Source organism: Apodemus sylvaticus, chromosome 1, assembly GCF_947179515.1.
Source record: "Apodemus sylvaticus chromosome 1, mApoSyl1.1, whole genome shotgun sequence".
Taxonomy (NCBI): domain Eukaryota; kingdom Metazoa; phylum Chordata; class Mammalia; order Rodentia; family Muridae; genus Apodemus; species Apodemus sylvaticus.
The window spans coordinates 102,554,755-102,571,661 of NC_067472.1; the positions used below are offsets into that span (position 1 = coordinate 102,554,755).

The 16,907-nt window shown below is 35.7% G+C and overlaps 1 protein-coding gene and 1 pseudogene across 1 annotated transcript; both read right to left on the reverse strand.

Moving 5' to 3' along the window:
- Positions 1 to 1,948: 1,948 nt before the first annotated feature.
- Positions 1,949 to 6,740, reverse strand: LOC127680991 (olfactory receptor 52E4-like). Its single transcript, XM_052176848.1, has 2 exons — positions 6,733 to 6,740; positions 1,949 to 2,888 (listed from the first exon to the last, which is right to left on the reverse strand). The coding sequence occupies exons 1-2, from the start codon at positions 6,738 to 6,740 to the stop codon at positions 1,949 to 1,951; spliced, it is 948 nt and encodes a 315-aa protein (XP_052032808.1).
- A 5,383-nt stretch (positions 6,741 to 12,123) lies between these two features.
- Positions 12,124 to 13,058, reverse strand: LOC127680998 (olfactory receptor 52E1-like; annotated as a pseudogene).
- Positions 13,059 to 16,907: the final 3,849 nt, after the last annotated feature.

Below are 16,907 nucleotides of genomic sequence, written 5' to 3' on the forward strand. Positions count from 1 at the left end.
GAACATGCAGATAAAGTAAAAAAAAAAATAAAGAAAGGATGTTGCATATTTATTCACCCATGAAGCTACATCCATATATATAAACAGATATCTGTATATATATTCACAATCAATATACCAATATATAGATATAGATTATAGATATAGACATACACATGTGCATACATATACACATATGTATACATATATACATGTATATTTTTGAATCACGGTCTAAGGAGTCCAAGCTGGCTTGAACTCACTCTGGAATGCAGGAAGGACTTAATTTTGTGTTTTCCCTGCCTCTGTTTCCTGAGTATTTAGGAACACAAGCCTGTGCACCTAGCACTTAGATATGTGAACCCACAAGACAGACATCCTTTTTGACCCTGATTAAGAAATACTAGAAAAGCATAAAATCTTCATTGAAAAAAATAGATTGAATTTAGAAGAGAAAAAAACCAATGTACTTTATTTGTAATGCATTCTTAGTCAACATTGTAGTGAAGTTAAAAGTGAAACAGGAAGGAAAGAAAATCAAGAAATATTTCATAATATCATAAAAATATCTGAAATTAAATTAGGATGACAATTCCACAAGTCTGTTCCCAAAGGAAATGTGAAGAAAGCCTCCTGATTTTGATGTGCCCCTTATCCATTTGAGGTAGTTTGCCAATTTCCTTCATGTTCTCTGTAGATTTTATGAGAAACTGATATTCAGACTAGACCTGATGATATTGAAACATTTACTAAATTGGCCTTTCAATAATATTTTTGGTTATACATCAAGATAAATTGGTTGGATTTAAAATTCAAAGACATTTGCTTGCTTTTGTGAGATAAACACTACTTAGAATATAAGGTCATATTAACTTCAAATTCATAAACAAATCATTTTTAAACTAAGTTTATGAAAGGCTTTATTGTCTCATTTTCATATAAAACTTGTTTCTAATTTTTGGTACTATTTTGGCATCTATAGCAGAAATTGGATGAGACTCAGATAGGTATAAGGATTAAATATCTTAAAGGCTGCAATAACTATATTCAATTAAAAAATAAGGTAAATAATAGTAATACTGGAAGAGAAATATGTATTTAATGTATATGCCTCAAAAATTGACTCATTAGTCATTTTTTTAGATATCTGAGCCATCAAATTTTTTCTTTTAGAATCCTATACATAGTTTTTGCTACTGACATAGTAAACATAATTTCCCATATATTAGAAAATCTTTTCCTACCTTTACTTGATTTCATTCCTTTATTTTCTCTAGCTCTCACTAAAAAGCAAAGGCTTGAGGCATACACCATGAGAGGGAGCCATACATGACCCTGCCTAGATGACCAGGAACCAGAGGCTGGCCAGCCCAGAGACCCGAAGGAAGGATTGCCAGAGCCAGAGAGGTCAAGGGCAACATGAGAAAACAGTCACAGAATCAACTAAGCAGGACTTATAAGGGACCACAAATCTGAAGTGACAATCACAGACCCTGTATGGGTCTAATCTAGGTCTTCTGCATATATGTTATGATTTTTTGGCTTGGTATTCTTGTGAGACTCCGAACAGTGGGAGATGTCTTCAACTCTTTTGCTTGCTCTTGGGACCCTTTTCTGCCTCCTGCATTGCCTTGCTCAAGGCTTGATATAAGGGTTTCTGTCTAGTCTAATTATAAATTATTATACCATGTTTGGTTGTTATTCCTGAGAGGCTTGCTCTTTTATTTTTAAGGGAAATGGAAGAGGAGGAGGAGGAGGATATCTGGTGGTGGAAGGGGTACTGGAACGAGTCAGGAGAGGAGAAACTAGGGTCAGAATAAAAAGAAAAAAAAATGGCATGAGACTTAAAGTCAAACTAGACGTTTTGTAAAAGTATCATTGAGTGATGACTCTGTAGCAATGGCTGAAGCACTGGAATGCCCCTTGATCTAGTTGTCTATTAGAGAAGACTGAGAAAGAGATGTTTGAACTACTCTTTCTTTACAAATATTTTTATGACTCCCTCCCTAATTTGTTTTGTCCTCACTCCATAAATGACTGGATTTAAACAAGGAGGGACAACCACGTAGAGATTGGCCAAGAGGATGTGAATGTAACGAGGAACATTTCTACCAAACCTATGGGTCATAAAAGAGAAAAATGCTGGTGTATAAAAGGCTAAGATGACACAGACATGTGAACCACATGTGCTGAGGGCTTTGTGTCTGGCATCCCTGGAAGGAAGGCGGAAAACAGCCTGTAGGATCCAAGCATAGGAGAGAGCAATGAGAATTAAATCGAAGATCAGAGCAGCAATTGTGAATAAGCCATAAATGATATTTATCCTTATGTTGGCACAGGCTAGACGAGCTATTCCCATATGTTCACAGTAGGTATGAGGAATAACATAGTGTCCACAAAAGGGCAGGCGTTTTAGGAGGGGACAAAAAGGGATGACAAGAAGAACAGGTCTCGCTATTACAATCGATGCCATGGCAGCCACCACCTTGTTGGTGAGAATAGAGGTATACCTAAGTGGGTAACAGATGGCAACAAAGCGGTCAATTGCCATGGCCAGGAGTACGACAGATTCCATGCCTGTGTAAGTGTGGATGAAGAACATTTGGATGAGGCAGGCTTCAAAGCTTATCTCCCTAAGGTTGAACCAGAAGATACCAAGCATCTTGGGAATGGTGGAAGTAGAAAGGCCAAGATCAATGAAAGAGAGAAGGGCAAGAAAGTAGAACATGGGCTGGTGAAGACTCTGCTCATTCTTGATCACACAGAGGATTGTGAAATTCCCCACAAGTGCTATAAGATAAACAACAAAGAAAGGAAAGGCTATCCAGACATGGAAAGCTTCCAGCCCGGGAATGCCCAGCAGATAGAAGAGAGAGGGGTGCCAAGCAGTTTCATTAATAGAGGACATCCTTCTGGGCTCTTGGGAGACTATCTACAATCTTTCTTCAGTATTTCTGGGAAGAGATAAGAAAATACACGAAAGTTGTCGATTAGTCCATCTGGTGAGATATCAAGGAAATGCTTAAGAGCATAATTAGAGAAAATTAAACAGCAATTAGCATAAGAGATATTTAAATAATCAACTATTCCATTATAAAGAATCTTGGAATTAGAAGCTCTTTTCTGTAAACAGCGAGGTTGTGATTGACAATTCTCCTTAGTTCATTCTTTTTCAAACTTCTCATCTACACAAAATGCTATATATGGAGAATACTTTGTAATAGTTATTTCCTTTATAACACTTCCAAACTACTGGGGTTCAGTCATATTACAGAGGAATACCAAATACTATTCAAAAGAAAAGAATTACAATGGGAAGAGACTGGAACTCTATTTGTCATTCAAAGTACCTACCTTTTTGGGTTTTGCCAAGATTGTCAATAGTTTAAAACCATTCCAACCAACACATCAGAATTGAAATTTATTTTATAGTAAAAATAGATACATTCTAAATTTACTCTTAAAATCATGAGGTATAACCATATGCATTAAAAGGTTTCAAGTTTATTATAAAAATAAGGAGTAAAATATGACAAGTGAAAAAGAGAAGGGCAAACAAGGAACCTAAAAATCATCAAAAACAAACACATAGTTACATGCAGCTTGGTTTATTTTTAATTTTAAGTTGTTTTATTTATTTACATTCAAAATGTTGTCCCCCTTACTGGTCCCATCTTTGAGAGTTCCTCACACTGTAGCTCCTTCCATTTGCCTCTAAGAAGGTGCTCCCTACCCACCCACTCACTGCCCCCCCACCCCTCACTCACCCACCCACCCCTCACTCACCGACCCACCCCTACCTTATTCCCCACATCTCTCTTCCCTGGGGCATCAAAGCCAACCATTGGACTGGGGTAGGAGTCTTCTATGGAAGGGTTAGGGAAAGAATTGAAGGAGCAACCACATAGGAAGAGCAACTTGATTTTTATGAAGAAATTAATGTACTAATTCAATAAATATAGAACCTTCTTAGGTTAATTTTATTATGCTTGAAAGAGTAAAACTTCAAGTCTGACTTTACAATCCTCCCAGATCTACTATTTACTTGCACTCCTGAAACATTAAACATATTTTAAGTTAAAATCATCTTTAAAATAGCAAAAATAGTCTTTTAAAATACTAATATTTTTAGATTCAACACAGAAAAATATATTTTACCATCCACTGGAAACGAGTAATTTTTAAGACCAAAGAGGTAATAACTATAAAATTATTCTACTTTGTCTTGCCAAATTTGTAAGTTTTCTAGTGAACATGTGAATGGGAAGAAATTTCCACAATCCAAATTTTGTTTAGAACATATAAATATGTCTTCAAATAATTTTAAAGGTAATAGGGAGAAATAAGAAGGCTTAAATTGACATTTTACAAGTAAAATACATAAATTATTGAAATTATTCAGGTATCTGTATTCGAACAATAAGCATATAATGACGTGGTACCTGGAATTGAAAAAAATGGAAGAAGAATGATGTAGAATCTGGCATTATGGAATCTTGTAAGTATAGTAATATTTTATACCCATTACATGACAAAGAATTAAACTCCAAAATCATTGCTCAAGACAGAAGGGACATGTATGCCTAAAGAATAACACCAGAATATTCCTGCTAGCTTTGTTCACGATGGCTTTAGTGTAAAGATAACTTAAAACACTTGTTAATAAGGAACTAGTTTATATAAAGAGAACCTATTTGGCTTAGTATGGATAAATTATTAATGCAAATGCATAAATAAATATTGAATCATTATACTTAGTTAATATCTCTTTAATTACAAAATTTACTTAACACACCACATATTGCCCAACATGTGTGGATTTTTTACAAAGGAAAATGAAACTGTTGTATCAGGTGAGAGGTCAAGGGTTAAGAGGAGTCAGGAGTAGACTAGAAATGGACACAGGTGCTAGATTTAAGTTAATGGAAAAATATTGCTTTGCAGTGGCATAAAATATATAGGTATAAGCACTTATCAAAAATGTATGAATATGTGTTCATTTATATATCTATACATTTCATTTTAAATAAGACAAATCAAGTAAGAACAAAGCATAGGAGTTTTATGTTTTTTCCATATATTTCTCTGATTTGTTTCTATGAGTTTATCTGTTACACTCCAACTAGAAAGTATATTATGCTGTGGTTATCTCTCTGTGCCTTAGCATAATGCTCTATTAAAACCATCCACATTATTGAGAACAACATATTATCTGTTTATCTGTCTGTCTATCTATCTATCTGTCTATCTATTTATCTATCATAGTTAAAGCCCAAGATAATATCATTGTTTGTTTAAAATTCTCCATATAAAATTGGTATAAAGTATAGATCTCATCACAGTAAGTATAAACATCAACCTTTTATAACTTACAATTTACAATTTGCTTTAACTAAGTCTTATATTTTGCAACAAATTTTAGAGATTGTATATTTTACTTGAATAGAAACTATCTACACTCAAGTAATAAAACAAAAATATCCTAAAATTAGATTGCCATTTTTCTTGGTCACATTATGAAAATAAAAAATGAATATCCTAAAAGATTAAATGTTATACTATTGTTGTGTTTTGATTTTGAATTTGCCTTTTATTTATGATATACATCTTATTTGTACTGGGTATTTATCTCCTTCATATTTGTTGTCATTAAGAAACAATTTACCTATCAACCTATTCATTATATACTGTCTTGATCCTAGGATTGCACATATTTGGTGTCTATATATGAGATCAAATAAGAGTCTAAATCTAAATTCTAAAATATATAACAATAATGCATTCATCACTTTTAAATTTTAACATCCAAAATGTCTCTACAGTACTTAGAGTTCATTACCTTTTGACTGATGTTGTCTATACAAATTAAAACAACATCACTCCACAGTACACGTTCATTACATACCTTGTCAACAGTGCTCTAGGCGTGCACTTACTTGAAGATCTCATGCTTTCAGATATCCTCTCTCTAACTCTGATCCATTTTGTCTTATCCACTTATGGACTCTATATTCACATAAATTCCTTCATTCCACCATGGATGATGAATATTATTTATGGTGAATGGCCACACTGTTTGGCTCTAAAAAATAAAAAAAAAAACCCACAGATTTACAACTTTACCACTTATTAATGACTTTGGACAAATTATTTCCCGCATCTTCCTTTCTTTATCTGTAAAGGCTGAGACCATAATAATATCATCAACATGGCTGCATAGAGGAGGCTGAGTAAAATGCCTAATGCCAAGGCTTTGCTCACAAAGAAGGGAATACATGGTCATTGTCGTTATGCATGGACATAGTTCCAGTTCTAACACCTTAGTTGCAAGAAAAATGGGTCATGACAATCATACCAACAACAACAACAAAAAAAAAAAATCACCGAATCCACCCCATTCTGTATAGGTTGAAATCAAAGATGGCCAGTTAGATTAAATGCCAGTACTTTAAATCATCATTCAAAATACAGTTTGTCGATTTAGTCAGGTGACAAATGAAATGATCATTTAAGAATCCATTATGCACACTTATTTAGGAAAATAACATTTTCAGGATAAATTGATAAATATCCTAAATTGCATTGTTAAACCAGCAATGTGTATGGAATTCTTGACTTTTATCTGAATAAAATAAGACTGACTCAAATTGGTACTTTATTACACAAACTACACTTAAACTGAAGTTCACTTAATGGGCTTTCAGAACCTGTCCCATTAACATATATTAATATACAGATTAAAGCCCATATGACAAAGTCATATTTAGGAGGTTCTCCATGAAAGCTATCTCAAGTGTAAGACTCAACATTGATTGGGACTCTGGACACTAGGCACTCACCAAGGCCCTTGTCAGAGAGGACTTCACCCTGCTTGTGTACAGCCTTCTTTTCTACAATGAAAGCTTGGACAAAGTGAGATGACACTTTTACCTGTGCTGCACCTGTAACTAGGATCACTTATATAGCCTCCAATAAGTCCTGTGCATCCGCTGTGTGAGATCAACTCACCTGCAATAAGACATTTTAGTCGGAGGCACAACACGGACCCAAGACCTGGACTCCCTGATCAAGAAGGACAAAGTGCTGCCTCTTCCCACAGTGGCAGGCAGCCCAGGATTCCAGTGTCCAGGCCCCTTCAGGTGTAAACTTATAAAGAGAAGGGAACTCCCTTGAGAAAGAAGTTTAGCTCCATCTGTTCAGGGACTCAGTATGTCAGAGAGATGTATTATACTATTGGAATTCTATAGTTTTAAAACACCTCTGAGGATTCTGAAATCTTTTGTTTTAAAGGAACATCATTTTTTATGTAGTTAACTTTTATTTATAGCTTTTATGCCTCTTGATTTCTGTAATTATTTTAATTATAGTCTTTTATATTTGGAGTCATATTTTCAAATATATCCTTGCCATTTTATGCATTTTTCTGACACCAAAGAAGAGTACAGTGCTTTTTATAATTCCATTTTGAATCATATAATGTCATGCTAATTCCAAAATTTTCTTAATATCTGATTGCTTATTTTATTCTATATTGCTACTTTAAGTCATATCAGAGAGAGATGATGGAATTTACCTGAAACCAAGTCATTTCAAAATATAAAGTTTTTGTTTTATTTTTAAAGTGTTTTTATTTATTTTCAATTTGTATGAGATGTTTGTTTTATTTACATTTCAAATGTTATCCCCTTTCCTCATTTCCCCTTCGAAAACCCCCAATCCCATCCCCCCTCCCCCTGCTCGCCACTCCCCTCCCACTTTCCTGACCTGGCATTCCACTACCCTGGTGTATCAAGCCTTCACAGGACCAATTCTTCTCTCATACAATACATCCTGACCACAGTTTCCCATCCCTCCAGTCCTCCCAACTACCCCTCTCTATCCCTTTCCCCCAGACCCACTTCTTTTCCATTTCCTCCAGAGGAAAAAGCAGGTATCTAAGAGATGACTCCCTGACAGGACAAGATACAGTAAATCTCATACTGAGACTGGACAAGGCACCCTAATACAAGGAAAAGAGTCTCAAGAATAGGCAAATGAGTCAGAGACACAACTAGCTTCAGTGGTTAGAGCCCCACAATACCCCTAAGCTAATAGCCATAACATATACAGAGAACCTGGTGCAGACCTATGGTGGCCATGCTTGCCGATTCAGTCTCTGCGAGCCCATGTAATCCTGCTTAATTGTTATGGTGGGCCATGTTCTCCTGGTGTTATCCATCCCCTCTGACTCCTACAATTTTTCCTCTCCCTCTTCCATAGAGTCCCCAGTGTCAGACAGGAGTGGCCTGATAGCTTCAGTTACACTCACTGTGTATATTGTCTGGATGTGGGTGTCATCTGCCGCTGGATGAAAGCTCTCTGATAATGCCTATATGAGAGCAATCTATGGAGTATCATTAAGAATCATTTCATAGTTTGCTTGATTGGTTTTCTGTTGGTGGTGTGTTTTTGTTTATTTTGTTTTTGTTTTGTTTTGTTTTGTTTTGCTTGCCAGTTATGTTTAGTTGTACTCTAGGTCTCTGCACTATCTAGTCTCTGGTTTCTGGCCATCCAGGCAGTGAAGGGTATGAACTCCTTCTCTTGGTATGAGCTCAAATTAAACTAGACTTTGGTTGGCTGCTCCCACAAGCTCTATGCTACTGTTCCCGGAGCACATTTTGTAGGTAGGACAGATTGTAGGCAGAGGATTTCATGGCTGAATTAGTGACCAGGTTTCTCTTTTTGTAGCCCATAGGATACTGTAACTATGGGATTTTCTATCTCCACCCAAGTTTCCTAAATTAATGATCCTGAGACTTGTATTAATTATGAATAAATGCTTAGACCATATTCTTTTCCTCATTCCCTGGCTAGCTGGCTCCTTATCCTTTTTATTCTAAGTCCTGAAGTGTGTTTAGTTCTCTCTCCTCAGTTTCATGTGCCTATCTCCAGTAATGTTCAGAGAAATCTCCTACCCCTATAACTCTCCCAGAATCTTCTATATCAGAACTTTTACCTCCCTACTTCCTGCCATAGCTCATAGGCAAATAACCTTGTACTGACAGGAAAAACTTCTACACCTTGCACAAAAAATTCACTCTAAGGGTATCTTCTCAATCAAAAAAGACAAGATAGATGGGATGAAGTATCCATGCAAAAGCATGAGCTTGACCCCTCTATGCTCAATGAGCTATACCCACATATCTCAAAACCTTTATCACAAAATTTTTCCTGTTTAAAGGAAAGACAGGGACAAAATAGAAGCAGTGACTGAAGGAAAGGCCATCCAGAGCAATTCCACCTAGGGATCCACCCCATCTGCAGACACTAAACCCCAACACTATTGGTAATGCCAAGAAGCTCTTGCTGACAGGAGCCTGGTATGGCTGTCCCCTGAGAGGTTCTGCCAGGACCTGACTAATACAGATATGGTCAACCATCAGACTGATCCTGAGAACCCCAATGGAAGAGCTAGGGGAAGGACTGGAGGAGCTGAAGGGGATTGCAACCACATAGGGAGAACAGCATCAACTAACCAACCAGACTACCCAGAGCTCCCTGGGACTAAGCCACCACCAAAGAGCATACATGGAGGTATCCATGGCTCCAGCTACATATGTATTAAAGAATGGTCTTATCTGGCAATAGTGGGATGGTAGGCCCATGGTCCTGTAGATGCCTGATGCCCCTGCATATGGGGATGCTAAAACAGTGAGGCACGAGTGGGCAAGTGGGTGAAGGAGCACCCTCATAGAGGCAAAGTGGAAGGGCGAGAAGGTGGATAAGATGGGGAGGTTGTGGTCTAGAAGGGGGATATCATTTGAAATTTAAATGAATAAAATGATTAATAAAACATTATCTCAGCAGTAGGGCCCTCTCCTACATCAACCTTGATTATTTAGAATTCTCCATAGAACCTCCTTGGCTAACAACTCAACCTAATGTAATCCAGTCCCACCCATGGAAGCTACAAAAGATGGACGGTTGAGACTCCATATTTTCCATTACTAGGCATCCTTACTAGGGACACACATAGATTCCAGGAAGTTTCAATAGGTTTCCACATCACTCCCCCAATGCTCCCCAATTCCAGTTGTCTCTCCCTACTCTCTCCCTATGCTCTTTCTCTCTCTACATCCCTCCCCCAACCTGATCCTTCTAGCTTCTGTCCACTCCCACCTCCAGTCCTCCAGTAAAATTCAGGTATCCTCCCTAGTACCCCTCTCAAATTGATAGCCTTTTTTATTTTATTGTCATTGCACTCGCTCACTCTTCCTCCCTCCCCCCTCTCTGTGTGTATGTGTGTGTGTGTGTGTGTGTGTGTGTGTGTGTGTGTGTGTAAGAGAGGCAGAGACAGAAAGTGAGAGAGAGCTAAAAGGCTGTGTATACTGCTTAACATCTGAATCTTGACTCAAAAAAGTGTACAACCCAAAGTACCAAGTATAGTTCTGAAAAACTTAAGTGATCAGAAAAAATTACCTGCTATCTCACTAGCAATATTGTTTTTTTTTTCAGATTTCTTTTTCTAAAAATCATTTTATTTGTTTATATCTCAAATGATATCCTCCTTCCTGGTTTCTCCTCCACAACTTCCCCATTCTATCCCCCATCTCTCTCTTCCTCTTTGCCTCTACAATAGTTATTAAAATGTGTATAGAGAAAGCAAATTCAACAAATTATGGGCATACGATACAGTATGTTTATTTACCACTTACACATTCGTTGTAATTCATTTTTCTTTTTTAAATGAAAGTACAGCTGAAGAACAATGTGCACTTTGCTGTTTTGTGTCTGGGGTTTGGTTTATTTTATTTAATACTGTCATTATTACTTGGTGCTCTTTCATTCCTGTGAGCACCGACTGTGTGGGATTGTTACTGTTCTTCATTCTCTGTTCTAGCCCTCAGTTCCCAACCCTGCAACAACCCACAGATGCCATATGCTGTCATGAATGAGATGCAAAGTTTCCATCTTTGTACTTTGGCCTCATCTTCACTTTTGTGACCTAATATTAATATTGTTTCTTTATTCTATTAGAAAAAACATACTTTATGGATATGAGAGCTGGATTGGTGTGTAAGAGAGCTTTAAAAAGTCCAGATTCAGTCTCCAGCCCACATATATGTGTCTTATACTTAGAACTAGAAGATAAAATTTCCTTTTCTGTCTATTGTAGGAATCTAAATCTGCACGGTATACATTCACACAGAGCCAGATCTGTGAGCATACTCACACATACACACACACACACACACACACACACACACACACACACATCCACGTCTTCAATACTTCATTAAAAGACTTTGTGTGTTCTTTTATCCACTTGACCATGGGTAAATTATTTTATCCCTCCAAATTGCAGTATTTTCCTGTGTGTCTTTGTCTGTTTCCCCCACCTTAAATCCACTCTGTACATGATTCCACACCAGGTCATTGCCTGAGCGTCTTTGGTGACAAAAGCCATTATTAAGCAGTCTTTGTTCCATATTGCAGAAATAAGAATTAACAAGTTTGAGGTCTAGAGAGAAATGACTGACTATGCAAACACAAAAACCTTATCTCAGAATTCCAGCATCTGTAAAGAAGCCTGTTGTGGTAAGACATGTCTGTTACCTCAGCACTGATAGGGGTCAAAGACATGGAAATTCCAAGAACTCATCGGGAGTCACCTTAGCAGCATTAATGAGCACCATTTTCAGAAACAGACAATGTCTCAAAACAATAAGGGTTATCAAGAAAGACACTAGGCATCAACTTTTGGACTTCATGTACATATGTGCAAACATGTACACACACATAGAAGCACACAGATATATACACATATATACATATGCACACAAAAGAAAGAACACTAACACAAAGTTTGAAAACTGTTGCTCATGTATTCTTTTATACTATTATGCTAGTCATTTCTACTATGCATATTTTACTATCATGTAAATACTACCTTATCATATTACCATTGACATTTTTGATGTGTGGTTGAAGCTATTGTCTATATTTAAAACTTGGAGCTTATTTTTCTCATTACTACAAATAAAATGCTTCATAAATCTGCATATCACATAACCTTTCCCCCAGATACATAATTTTATTTTAGAGCTTGGAAAGAGAGGTCCAGTTTTTTTCATGTAAGTCTTTTAACATCAAACATTCAAATGTTTATAATTTATTTCTGATGGCCATAGCTACCCTCCCTCTTATTTGCTTAGTTATAATACCATAAATAACAGGGTTAAGAGAAGGAGGAATGACAACATAAAGGTTGGCAAGAAGAATGTGGATGTATCGGGGAACATTTCGGCCAAACTGATGAATCTTAAAGGAGAAAAATGCTGGTGTGTAGAAAGAAAACATGACATAGACATGAGAGCCACAGGTGCTGAGAGCCTTCAGTCGAGCATCCCTGGAAGGGAGGCAGAAGATAGCATGGAGGATCTGGACATAGCAAAGGATAATTGCTACAGTATCCAAAACCAGGTTAGAGATAGCACACAAGCCATAGATGATGTTCACCTTGATGCTGGCACAGGACAGGCAGGCAATGCCCATGTGCTCATAGTATGTGTGTGGAATAACGATGTCCATAGAAGGGAAATCTCTGGATGAGCACAATAAAGGGAATTACAATGACTAAGGGTCTCAGGAGGACAATCCAAGCATTGATGACTACCTAGTTTGCCAGCACCAGTGTGTAGTGAAGAGGATTATGGATATGGCCACATAGGGATTGTAGGCCATGGCCAAAAGCACAGCTGAATCCACACCCGTGAACAGATGGATGAAGAACATCTGGATAACACAGCCATCAAATGATATCTTTTTAAACTGAGCCAGAAGATTCCAAGCATCTTAGGGATGGTGGATGTGGACAAGTCAAGGTCAATAGATGACAGAATGGCCAGAAAGTAGAACATGGGTTCATGGAGACTCTGTTCAGTCTGAATCACAGAAATAATCGTAATATTTCCCAGTAGAGCAGTCAAATACACAACTAAAAATGGAAATCCAATCCATAGATGTACATCCTCCAGGCCTGGAATTCCCAGAAGAAGAAAAAAGTAGAGATGGAATTGTGTGTAATTGGGAGAGGCCATGCTTCTATTGTCCTTATGATTCTTTATGCTGTGCACCAACTATCCAAGGTCATTTAATTCTGTAGAATTATATATCAATGTTTTATCTTTCCTAATAACAAAGCCAATCAAGAAACAACAATCTCATGAAAACATAAATTAAATAAGTAATATAAAAATTCATGCTTTTTCATATTATTTCAAAAAGTAATTAATTGCACCTCTTTGTACTTACATATAAAGGAAATTAAATGACTTTTTCCAAGGACTAATGGGCTACAAAGACAAAGGATGAAGGCCAGATATTCATGCACAAAGCTTACTCTCGTGTTTGGATTTGGGGAGATGGGTGTAATTTCTATACCTTAAAGAAACTTTGGAGGTAACAATTGCTGTAATATATAGCCTTTCTGACAACTTAATATGCTTTAATTTTCCCTATCTTAGGAAAATTTTTCATACTAACTAGTGGAGATTGCACTAAATGATTTAAGGTTTGAAACCCAATGAAGGAAGCTGATAAGTAAATATATGACATTATATTATCAGCATTAAGCTAGTTTATATTTCAGCTAAAAATTTTTACTTGTTTTGAATATATTTGATATGTTTGAGGGGATGTTAGCAATTGATTTTGTGACAGAATGCTAAAAATAGCACAAGAGAGAAAGGTGAAATTAGGAGCTTGGTTCATCATAGGTAAAATTTAAAACTCCAGCTTGACTCCAGATGAATATGTGAAATCTTAATTGAATCATTTTATGTGCTGTTTCCATTATGAATGTATGCCAGAAGATTTTAATGCACAGAAAGATTAAAAGTAATTATGTAGAATGACTATATAATTATATATGTATATACCTATACATACATATTTACCTGTGTATAAATGTGTGTGTGTATACATATATTCAAAACCATTTCTATTTGACATTCTCAACAAGAGTATCTGACATTAATTTTCTGTCATACCTCCCCTGTACTTAGCCACTCACCGTGACAGTTTTCCCCTCTTTTTATTAGTTGACACTCTTATTACACATTTCAATTCTTACACTCTAGGAGCCTCTCCTATGTCGCAACCCAACATTTCCCGCCCCACTAAAGGCTTTCTTCTTTTACTTCTCTAAACAGGTCCCTGCCCTCTTCAAGTGTGGAGGTCTTACCATGTCAGAAAAATTACATATTTGCTAACAACTCCACCTCTTTCAATTTTCCAAAATATCTGCATTCCATATCAAATTGCTGCTGTTTTTTCATTGTTCTAATCTCTTCACCCACCTATCAGATTTGTCTATTTAAAACCCAGTTCAGAAACTCCACACAATCTTTTCTTCTAAAATGTCTAATTTCTAAGAAAATGTTACAAACTGAAATCATGTGAAGCTTCTATGGGATCACCTACACTGTAAAAGTCTTTCCTATGTCATGTAGTTTCTTTCTAGATTTCTTTTTTAGGTAATTAAATTTGCACTTTTTTCGTGTCATAACTGAGTTATACACTGCCTTTCTGATGATGTTCTTTTCATTCTATTTACTACAATATAAAATAAGCAATATTAATGTTCTTTACACAATTATATTTAGTTGTATTTTAGTTCCTATTTGAGCTACAAACTATAGTACATACTCACAACCTTTGACCATGTAGATACCACTCTTTCTTCTCTTTGTCTTCTCCCTCTGTCTCTCTGTGTCACTTTGTCTCTCTGTCTCTCTCTGTTTGTCTGTCTCTCAGTCTATGTCTGTCAGTCTGTCTCTGTTTCTGTCTCTCTAAATCTTTCTTACCTTCTATGGCTAAGCTTACTCTAACTGAAAAAATCAATATTCTTACATTTTGACCACAATATTTCAGTGCATTGCTTCCCCAGCACTCACATAATGGGTTATAAAGACATAAACTGTCTTCTGCTTGAAACCAGGCTCTGTTTGGTCAATGGCATTAATCCCATCATACTCTCTAAGACCTTGGCTATAATTCCCCTTTACTTTTTGGGTACTCTTAAAGCAATATACAAATACTGGATATTTTTCATTCTCAGTATTCCAGAAATACTATGGTAACTTTCGTTGGGTACTAACACTTACTAGAGATCTGCTTTAATGAAATTTAGGTGTAAAACATGATATTATTATTTATAGACCCAATGTTTAACATTAGATTCTTTGAGCTTGTTATACTTTTACACATGGAGTTATGTGCACATTAATTAGAAATTTTCCATTTCTCTGCCTCTTAGGCCATTCTATTATTTGTTTCTATATGCTTGGTGATTTTAAATACCAAATACCTATGCATCATACATAAGTCATCCCTCATAGACTGTCTTATATCACTTAATATAGTGAGAGATGGTTCACTGCTGCAATTTTTGCCAGTTGTAGGATTTCTGCTTGTTTAGATGTAAATAATTTTGAGCTTATAATGAATGTTCTATTCTATTACATTTTTATATGTTCCTATTGTTGAGCATACACTGTGCTTAAGCATCCTAACAGATGTTCACAGTACTGTGGTAGTAATAAACCTGCTAATGCTTACTTTATAAAAAATGCTATTTTGTGTTTTCCATATCATGCATTTTTTCAATTCTTTTTTAATATATCTCAGGAATTCTACATCATATATTACTTCTTTAATACTTTTGTTTTATGAGAAGCCTCCATAATACATAATTCTTTGCACCATTTTCTCATCCCTACAAATAAATGTGCCAGGGTTCCAACTTCTTTAGTTACACATTAATATTTATTCTTGCTTCTTTTTTTAAATAGAGTCATCCTTATAATAAGTAAGATAGTAGCTTGAGTTTGAATGGCTTTTCCCCCATATTAATGATCCTGAGCATTATGCCACATATCTTTCAGACACAATTTCATTTTCTTTAGAAAAAAATCTACTTATTCAAGTATTTTAAAATCAAATGGTAGGGCCTTAATTGTAGAGTTTCCTTTATATTTTGGAGTCAGCCTGTCAAATGTGTGCAAAATGATATTGTAGTATATTAAATAATTAACTTTTGTATAATTTAAGTCATCAATTGATTTAGCTTTATACAACTATCTAAACTATACGTAATACACTTAGTAAAACTATGAAAACAAGCACACTTTAGGTCTCTGGTTCTTAGTGGTATCTGATATACTGGGAGGTTAAAACAATTTTCAAATTTTTAGCAGTATGAATTAAATGTTTGTATCAGAAAATGTACAATGTTTGTTCTATTTCATCTCTATAATCTTGATAAAGATAACACTTATGGAATATATTAAGAAGGAGGGTGAGGTTGAGGTAAGCCACAGAACCACTCTGTAACTTAAAAACTATCAAAATGTGGAACAGAAGTTCAAAAATCATGATTGCAATAATATGCTATGTTGTTTCCTATATATTTAACAAGTTAATCAAAGAACTATTTAAGAAATAACAATGAAAGTATTATCAGAGTAGGATGTGCTGAAACTAAGTTGTAGAATGAAAAATCAAAACAATAGAAACTTGAAATGTTAGAAATACTAGAAGCACAAAGCATGGAGAGAGAAAGCAAGCTATATTTTCCACATAACACCAAGAAATTAAGTATTTTGTTCATCATTTTCACTAATTTTTATGTCTACATTATATTCTATTTCTTTATTTAAATATTAAAAATCTAATAGAGAATGGCAGAACTGAAATTAAAATTAACTAGTCATTCTTGGCAGCAGCAAAGGGAGGTGGGCCAGAATGCTAATTCAAGAATGGTAAAGGGACTGGGGAAGAATACAAAAACAATTTTAATGTTCTATCCCATCATGAGGTGATTTGTTTGACAATTATTATTTCTTTTTTTAATTCGATATGTTTTTTATTTACATTTCAAATGATTT